This window comes from Ammodytes marinus (assembly GCF_949987685.1).
Source record: "Ammodytes marinus genome assembly, chromosome: 5".
In the NCBI taxonomy this organism is placed as follows: Eukaryota; Metazoa; Chordata; class Actinopteri; order Uranoscopiformes; family Ammodytidae; genus Ammodytes; species Ammodytes marinus.
The window spans coordinates 7,046,085-7,056,222 of record NC_137234.1 but is presented as its reverse complement, the minus strand read 5'-3'; the positions used below and the strand labels follow the sequence as shown (position 1 = coordinate 7,056,222).

The 10,138-nt window shown below is 39.0% G+C and overlaps 1 protein-coding gene across 1 annotated transcript; it reads right to left on the bottom strand.

Moving 5' to 3' along the window:
- Nucleotides 1–2,950: 2,950 nt before the first annotated feature.
- alx1 (ALX homeobox 1) lies at nucleotides 2,951–9,801 on the bottom strand (the record flags this gene model as incomplete). The annotated part of the gene is made up of 4 exons (XM_080028351.1): nucleotides 2,951–3,292; nucleotides 7,900–8,028; nucleotides 8,803–9,113; nucleotides 9,609–9,801. 4 exons carry the CDS (start codon nucleotides 9,799–9,801, stop codon nucleotides 2,951–2,953), a joined length of 975 nt encoding a protein of 324 aa, XP_079884477.1.
- Nucleotides 9,802–10,138: the final 337 nt, after the last annotated feature.

Below are 10,138 nucleotides of genomic sequence, written 5' to 3'. Positions count from 1 at the left end.
AATGGTCTGACAGGACTGTTTCCAGACTACAAAGGTGAAGCCTGATTTTGGATGGAGTTAAAAGGAAAAGGTTGATTATGTGGATTCTTTTTTTTTTTTTTTTTGGTCAACCGAACCCATGTAATGATCAAGTGGAACAATTAATAATCCCACTAACAAGGGGCGTGTGTGTGTGTGTCTGTGTGTCTGTGTGTGTTCCAACTTTTTAAACCACATGAATGAGTCCAACTGTTGCATTGGCTGAAATGTTCCTTCATTACCATTACCATTATTTCATTCCGTTTGAGTAATGTCTGCTCAAAAATGAAAGAAACCAGCTATTTTAGGGATTTACTTTTTCGAAGTAATTGATGAACTATTTGTAACCCATTTTTCAAGTTTGTACTCCTTCAGTAGTAACCAATTGGACTGAATCTTAGCACCACAAACAGGGATGGGAAGTCGGAAAGTATTGAGAGAAAATGATAGAATAACAGATTTATGCAATATAGCAATGCAATGATTAATTGATTATTATATTAGTAAGGTTGCAATTTGGATAGCTGATTAATCCTGTATTTGTGCCAATTGTCCGTCAATTATTCAGCAATGCTGGTTTTAGCTTCTATAATGTAAACTTCTCCATTCGTCTGTTCCATATTATCGTACAACGTAAATAGAAAGTTTTTTTCTCTAGTTTGGACCAAACCAGCAATTTAAAGACAGAACTTTGGACATCAGGAACGCCATCAACACAATTAATTGACCATTTAATAAATAATTAAAAAATATGTAGGTTGCAGGGGTGTAGTAATGGTTGTCATGAAACAGTTGTATTAATGAAGACAGACAACACAAGCAACAACATGTCTGCTATGGATCTGTATTGTTCTTGGTACTAATGTTTTTGGTTAAATAGATAATTTTTGAGAGTATGATTGCAGTATTCCTCAAGGTGAAAGCTGGTCTTACTCTAAACCAACAGTGCATTAGTACAACTCTAATTACTGTTCTTTCTGACTAACATCACCCATTGGTTTGTACTTAAGATTTTAATCTTTTTAAAAAAAAGTCACAAATAGAAAGTTGTTATTTTCAAGGTGAAGTATGCTCCTCAAAGAGCTCGGCATTGTAGCTTTAACCAACAACACTCAAAGATATTAAATCGTGTTTTTGTTTGGAACTATTTTCAGCTGCGGATTAACACACATTTGTTGCTCAGCGTATTTACAGCAGGGTTGTGCATGTGTGATCAAGTCAAAATCCCCTACATTGTGTGTTATTTATGGTGATGAAGGGAAATTTCACATTTCAGTGCAACAGTGTTCAACAAGCTCATTGATGTGATTTCAAGTTTTCTGACAATGGAGCCTTGCGGCACAGAGGGAGAAGATTACCAGGCTTTGGATACACACACAGTACTTGTTAGAGGGATCAAATCTTGTTAGTTTTAGGTCTTTTCATGAGGTTTGTGGACAATAAGAAAAATATTGAATTGTGACAGACTTATCCTTTAAAGTTATATTGCGTAACATCTGTCGCCCCCATGAGGAACTCTGAGTAATGACAACAACACTGTTGGTGCATCTAAATGAGTTAAGGGGCTTAATCAACTTTATGTCAATTTGTTTGGCAATGGCTTAAAAAAAATTACGCACTACAGCTTTAAAAAATAAACATTAATAATGAACGTTAAAAAGAATCAATCTTGCTGAAATCAAGTGTCATTCATTTATTATGCTTTCACCAGATAAATGTACAACACATTAACAAACAATTCAAACTTGCCTCCTCTCTCCCCCTGCGTCAAACAGAGGCCGGCAGAGATTAAGGAGCTTTGCTGCAAAGCACACAGACACGTCAATATGTCCAGTCAGTTCGTCAGTCCTTCAGTCCTGAGCCGGAGCGAGAGAGGAAGATGGAGGGAGCGCAGGAGGTAAAGAAAGCTTGTTCACAGTGCTTTAGAAATGTTGTAGTGGTTTGGGACCCCTCCCTCTGTGGATCCACGTACACTGGGATCGCAGCCCACTGGAGACTGGAGTTTCAAATCCGTTTCACACTTCTTTCTGTCTTTCTAGTCTCACTCTCAATAAAGTGGAAACACTGAGGGCTTCACGACCGCCGTTTACAAAATAACAGCAACAAGATAGGCTTATTGACATCACAGCTCTCACCTCCACGGATCACGAGGTTCATCAACCAATAAAAAACAAGTTTGTGGGCGGAAAACAATTCACGGAAAGGAACAGATTGCTTTGGTTAAGCTACATGAAGGTTTTTAGACCATCTTGACTATTTGAAAAAGTGTCTTTGACCATTTGATTGTCTTAGCAGTTTAGAAATATTACAAGTGAACTCTAGTATAGATCCGCCTTAAACAAGAAACAAATCTAATTGTCTGCCACATGACACCATGGCCATTTCAGTTTTTGTAAACAGTTTGAGCTTATTGACTTGAAGCTTTTGGAATACTCAGACACATTTTGCATTGAATTACCTCATCCATTGAGTACATTTATTAAGGACTCTGTAGATAAACCTTTGTCAGAGTTACATGATGCAGATCTAAATAGCAGAGCGGTGAAATGGGCCATATCACTTCTCAGCTGATTATCAATAACAACAACTTAGTGATGTCTAGCCCGTCGATTGACAAAACCACCAATGTGTCATTGAGCAAGGCACTTAACCCCAAACTGCTCCAGGGGCACTGGACTGTGGCTGACGCCTTCTGTAAGGGATACGTGGAAAGACAAATTGCAATTGTCTTTTGTACATTGACATTGAATAAAGTATTTTTTTTTAAAGAGAAATTAAGTTGTTGTTAGACCTGTACAAACAGTTTGTTTTAAATAGGATTTCAGACACTTTGGGCCACTGCCACACTTTGTTAAAAACAGAAAAAAAAATTAGAAAAAATAAAAAACTCCACACATTATCCAGACTTTCCAGACATGTCCAGGAGCCCTGATCACATGGTCCACGAGATGTTTGCTGTGTGCTCCTTTGCCTTCATACGTAGCACGGCAATGCTGGACGAGCGCCTCTCAAACTCGGGCTTGGCCTCGAAGACGTGGTGCCCGTTAGCGCCCGGCGTGAGGAGAGAGTCCGCGCTGAAGAAGTTATTGAGGGAGACGTGGCCGAACTGGTTCTGCTGGTTGGGGAAACCCACGTAGCCGTGTTCCGGAGCCCCGGCTGCAGAGCGCGGGGAGTGGGAGTAGGAGGTGACGCAGGGCGGGGAACCTCGAGGCAGCATGCAGGATGACACCACCGACCCACCAGGAGAAGGGCTCGGCCACAGGTTGTTGGGAATCTGTTGGGAGAAAGATGGGTTTAGAGACTGGAGCACTTACTCAAAAATTAGTTTTACTGAATGGATGATTTGATTTGATTTTTTCAACCACACAGAGAAGTAGCATGTAATGATGGATACATTTCTGAACTGTACAGATACATATACAGTATACACAGTAAGAAAATAAAGGCTACACTGGATTTTGTAGGGTCAACAAAACTTTGTTTTAGGGAAAACTGTGTTCGAGCCAATACATTATCTTTTGTTGAAATAACTTATCATTCATATGAAATGTAACCTCAAGTTTTGAGTTTGACATACTGAAATTTCCAAAAAGTAAAAATCTTGCCAACTCAATATTTTTTTGATTTTCAGGCAGTTTTGAGACTGAATCAACATGTTGACCATCTTGTAATGACAGAGAATGAGCTGGCACCAATGTACTTGTTTTAAATTATTAGAATGTAGAACACAAAAATTGTATTTCTTTGAAAGATACATTTTCATTACTTATGAATGATAAGTTGGTAAGGCAGTTTTCTTTGAAACTTAAGACTTCATATGATGACACGTCAACCATTCCACTGACTCATGAAGACCATGAAAAGCCGTTGAAATCTCAAAAAAAGCTAGTAAGCATTTTGCCACGCAGTATAAATGTAGTTTATAGTAACATTTAGTTCCTGCCTACTGCATACAAATAAAAAACTATATACAGCTGTAGTTACAGATCTAAAACATCCATCTAATACCCCAGTGTAGTTGGAGTACAGTACATCCAATGCAGCTGTGCAAGTTATATTGTGTAAATGTTTAAATAAGCGGTAAAAAATGCTCATTTCTTATGTACACAGTGGAAAATGTAAAATGGTTGATTCACCCATAATATTAAAAAAAAAATCTTATTTTTTCAATTAACTCTAACAGCATCTGGGCATGCAGTAAGTTTGGGTTTTATTTGCCCAGATTTTGAGATATCCGTCTTTACACAGACATAAACACACAGTATTCACTGGAGCTGCTTTATACAGGAGAAATAGCGCCCGTGAAAGCTGTTGTGTGTGTTGCGATGACAGTGTGTGTGGATTTCAACATGTGCCCTGTTTTTTAGGAGTTTGTTTAAAGGAAAAACTGCAAACAATATAAGATTATTGATTGTGCGTTATGTATTCTACTATTGCACTGAGATCCCCTGTATTTGAGGTATCTGTCTTTATAGCTAATGTGAATTGTGTTTTAGTGTCTGATTATTCTCTGTTTATATGTTTAATGTAATCAGGGCCTCACCGAACAAATCTTTTGGTAGCTTTTAGGGGTTCCCATTTCATGCGTCTTCACACGTACCCGAAAAGGTGTATCATGGACTTTTGTCTTTATAGGATGTGATGACGTTTGAATAAACAGAAATAAACGTAACAAATGTAAAGAGTAACGGTGCCTTTTGACTTTAGCTGGGGTCACCAAAAGTCATCATACAATGGTCCTGCAGTGTCTGTTTTTATTGGACAATCAGAGTGGATGACGTGAGGACATACAGTATAATTCCATCTGGTCAGCCTACAGTAAACACCACATGATATATTTTTTAAAGGCTCCAGTCCAAAGAAACAGCAAGTCTGTGTTTAACATAGGTCGCAGACTAAACTGACAAGCTCGATCACATTCAAATTCGAATGACTTCTTTCACTCGGCGGCAGTTCATTTACTCTCATTTGCCAATATTTCAATCAAACTAAGAGGACGGGCCAGAGTTAGTAAAAGGCATGTGATTAGCATGCAAATTAATTTATCCCTTAATTGCATTTTGGTCAAAAGTCACCGAAATGTGCCACTGTAGATTTATTTCCCTCAGCGTGAATTCAAAGTGATATTTCAAGAAAAAAAAGAAAAAAATAATACCATAATTGCTCCATAGATTTTGCATTAAAAACAAAAATGCATTTACAATGGCTTCTTCATTCAACTTCAGTATATAGACTGAACCGACTGCGCCCAGGACAAGACAACGCCTTTCTTCAAAGAATAGCTTACAGAAAATTTCCACAAACACCACAAACCAAAAAGTTGGTTAGGTAAAGAGTAATGGTCTACTTTGACAGTTCGATAAGCATTTTTCTGTAGCATGAAACTCTGGTTCTAGGTCGAGAATCAACTCGGTCAACTCAACATGTTCCGGACAACATGTGCCATCGATAAACAGTACCTCAGCCTTTGCCCAAAAAAAGCAGAAAACACCATTGGCAAAAAATCCCTTACAGTCAACAAAACAAAAGCTCTTAGAAAAGCCACAAGAATGCTTTCCATGTCCACTGTGTTTAGGGAGACAGAACCCCACCTAGTGCCAGCACCATTACAAGCAGGACAGTCCATTTAATGGCAGTAATGTGGTTCAGATGTACAAAAGGGCACGATGGCTGGCATCCAGGTCTAGAGCTATCAGAAACATGTGTGACAAAGAGAGAGAAAAAAAAACGCAAGACAGTCCACGGATTTTTGACCTGGTTTTGGGCCACGGCAGTGACTCCCACTCTCTCTGCTTCGAAATCAACACATAAAGCTGCTTTTCTGAAAGCTTAAATTGTCAACACACACACACACACACACACACACACACACACACACACACACACACACACACACACACACACACACACACACACACACACACACACACACACACACACACACACACACACACACACACACACACACACACACACACACACACACACAGCTGCTTGCATATTTCCATCTGGCAACAACACGTCACAGACAAAATCCTTATATACAGTCTGTGGCTTAATCTCAGCTTCTTGCATATTTATTATTTTACATTTTTTTATTGTTGTTTTTTATTCCAAGCTGCAGTGTGTATAATTTACATACATAAATGAAGATAGAAATGCCTACATGTACCTAAGGACATTTTGTTATAAATACACTTTTTTATTCTTAATTCAATTTGTATATGAGAATTGATCTGGTTTTTAATAACGTTAAACGTAAGTAAATAATTTAATAACGTCCAGTGGAAATGTCCTTTTCTGTACCATATAACTTTCCGTTGGTCCCTCACAGTGCATTGATGGGAGCTGAGGTGCAGGAGAGGAAACGACCACAAGAAGTTTTGCATTTTAAATGTCTTCTGCAGGAGCAAATAAATGCTGGAAAACCACCCACTTGAGTCCTTACTTCCTACGCCCCGTTCACATCCATTACACCTACAGTTCCATATCAATATACTGTATTTCCATACATACATACACACACACACACACACACACACACACACACACACACAGATCTACATCCTAGCAACCACCCTGAGTAAAAAAAAAATATTGCAGCTCTTTGCATCAATGTCTATATTCTGAATGTATTATTCTCTTTTTCTTCCTCCTCGCTTTTTCTTCCTTTTATTTTGCATCGGTTAAAGGTGGAGTCAGCGATTCTGGAGAATGCTTGTTGTCCAAATCAATATTTTGATGAATTTAGTGAATATCTCCTCACAATTCACAATCCGCTTTGTGTACTGTGTATGCGCGCTGCAAAAAAACATATTTATACACAGCATAGGCTCTGTAAACTGGTATGCAAATAAAGGGAGACCACCATAACAATAGCAACATGCCTGTTTACAGAGCCTAGGCTGTTTATTAACACTAGATCTTTTTTTCAGTGCACACACACAGTATGTACAGATAGCGTATCGTGAGGAGATAAACAATGATTTTGACAAGAAGTGATTTTAACAACAATAGTCTCCAGAATCCCTGACTCCACCTTTAAAGCCATTTTAAAGGTCCAAGTAACAAAGAAAACAGTCCAGAGCCTCAGTTGAAGCAATCCTAATCTCATCCTAATCTTCTGATAGAGAGAACACCTTCCACAGAGACAGACTGACTTTGTGCGTCTGCTCTCACCTCATCTTGTACCTGACCTTTGTCCAAACGGGCAAGATGAATGTTCCACCAACAAGTAATCTGATATTAGGCCATTCATTCCGCCATGACACCTCACAGAGGGTCTAATCAGTGTCCGGGCCTCTTATCTGAAGATGGGTGTTTCATAATAAGTGATTAATAGTCAGTGAGTGACATGCACTGATTTATCCAGATGAAAGTATCCATTTGTGGTTTTCAGTATTTTTAGAAGTAAGTAAGTATAGCCTGAGTAACTTTTTATAAAGCGCCTTTCAAGAGCACGGGGTCACAAAATGCCTTACACAGGCAGAAGCATTAAAAATATATGGGGCACAACACAGTCGAAAAAGATAACAATGTATACAAAAAATAAGCCTAGAACGTGCACTGGAAAATATAAAACACTGGAAAAACAGAGCCAAAAAAAAACATCCTACAAGAGCAACATTAAAAGGATGAAGCTGCTTTTTCAATATTTCCATAAAGTTCAAAGATATTACAAAGTAGGCTAGGCTCAGAACAAATAACAAAGGCGGCTGACACCATTACGCACGGTCGCACCAATGGCGTAATGCCCCAATACACTTCTGACAAGTAGCCTACAGTAGGCCTATATTAAAAATCACGTCATAGGTTCGTTTGACATGGAAAATAATAAAAAAATATTAACTGTTAATATATGAAACGCTGAAGACAACTTGCCTGCGTGTAGGAGTCGGTCCTCGGCAACACGGATAAATCGTAAGTGGCTGCAAAGTGAGTTTTGGCTTGTTGAATCTGTCCGTAGCGCTCCCGTTTCCTCCACTTTGCTCTTCTGTTCTGAAACCAAACCTAAAAAAAGGGGACAAAAAATTAAATTTTACTTTAAAAAAAATCTAGTTACATTTTTGACGACAAAAACACATGGCATTTGGTTTGAAAATACGTCCAACCAAATAAAATGCCGGTCAAAAAAGTTGTGCGGCAGCCTACAACTTAAATCCTTCAGAATGAGTTAGGTGATCAATACATTTGTTCTTATTAGTCAACATATATTTGTGGAGTATTTATATGACCTGCATTTCTAGATGTTCTTGATTTTTACGCACGCATTGCTATTGCTCCAAATTGATATCGTCTTCCAGCCCTTTTATCCTTATTTGATAGTTTCGGTTCTCCATACTTTGAAACAAAAAATAAGAGTGTGGTGATAAGTTGTAGGCCAACCTGTGGTCTCTGGTAATTCCGTCATATTTAGGACTACATAGAATCTGGATTTGTACGCATAAGCAGAGGTTAAGCTACTGCGCCACATGTACAGTAAGTTGTATATTCTTCAAGCCCTTGTTGAATTATTTTAAATTTTTTCTTTTCCATACGTGAACGTTGCAAAAATAAGACTGTTGTGATAAGTTTTACCTGAACCCTGGACTCTGTTAATTCCGTCCGATTTAAATGATGATCTACATTTTAGAATTTGGATTTTTACGCATGCATAAAACCTACCAGCGAATTCAGCTATTGTACATTATATCGTCCAAAAAACCCTCCTTTCTTTATTTTATAGTTTATTTTCTCCAAACGTTCACGCTGCCAAAATAAGTGAGTGTTGTGATAAGCCTGTACCTGAACTCTGGCCTCTGTTAATTCCGTCCGCATGGCCAGCTGTTCGCGCACATAAACATCTGGGTAGTGAGTTTTCTGAAAGACTTTCTCGAGCTCCTCCAGTTGAGCGCTGGTGAAGGTGGTGCGGTGTCGCCTCTTCTTGCTGCTGGACACGTTACTGTCGCACTTGTCTCCCATGTCGTCACAATCCGCTTTATCCTGCTGCTGACCGGTTGTCACGGGAGACGCCCGTAAAGTGCAACAACTGTCCATCGACCGGCCGAGGTCCCCGTGCAAAGTGTCCTCGTCTGTTTTTGGCACACCGTAATTGGCTAGAGTAAAATAAAGTGATAAATTAGTAACTATTCACATTTGAACTTGCCATGCATTTACATTGTAACTGCAACTTAAAGCACAACATACAGGGATTGGGCTACTTCGTACTACTACTATCCAAATTATAGGTCAACTTTTATCTATGATTTAGAAATGGGATGTAGTTGCAAGTGGTTCATAAAGAAGGCTGATCTACGTGGAAAATATTTATTTTAAATGTTAACAAAAAAATATATAAATTTTTAAAATATGGAACACAACTTCAAAATAATCACCATAGAAACTAGCCTATATCTTATTACAATGGGCTAACTAAACGTCATAAATGAAAGTTCTGAATTGTAAAAAGTAATAAGCGATTGTGTAATACTGTAAGTTACAGTGTAGGTCGTGTCACAACTCCCACACATTTATGCAAACCAACTGAGTTTTACCCGCAGTGATGACGCACTAAAAGTAAAAGTGAGAAAAACAAAAAAGTGTTTACGCACCGTTCTGTTCTCCGCAGGGCGAGGAGCGGTGGTGCTCGCCGCCCTGATGCCCGAAGGCCTGCACACATTTCGGGTTGGACTTGGCGAAGTACTGCGTGCTGTCCAGGCTCTCCATGACTTGGTCCATGTAGTAATCGCTGGCCTTCATCGCTTGGCTTTTCAAGGCGAATTTATCCTCCATGTACTCCATCATCTCAACCCAAAAATCCCCGTTCGCTTTAATCAAATGTCACCATATAAAAAACAACTGTAAAAAAAAGTAAACGAATCGCCGTCGCGCACCGATGAACGGAGCGATGCCTTGTAATGCAATAATTCGCCAATGGAGTTAATTTGCTCTGTCTTGAAGGCACAACGTCTTTATAGCCCCAAAAAGAACGGGATCCTTAAAGAGCCCTACCCTCCTCCCGACACCAGCTCCTCCCACGAGCTGCTCAATCCAAACCAAACAGCAGTTTGAAAAGTGATTTCTAGAGCCACACCGGCTCTGAGAGGAAACAATCAAAAGTGACTTTAATTTACAACATGTT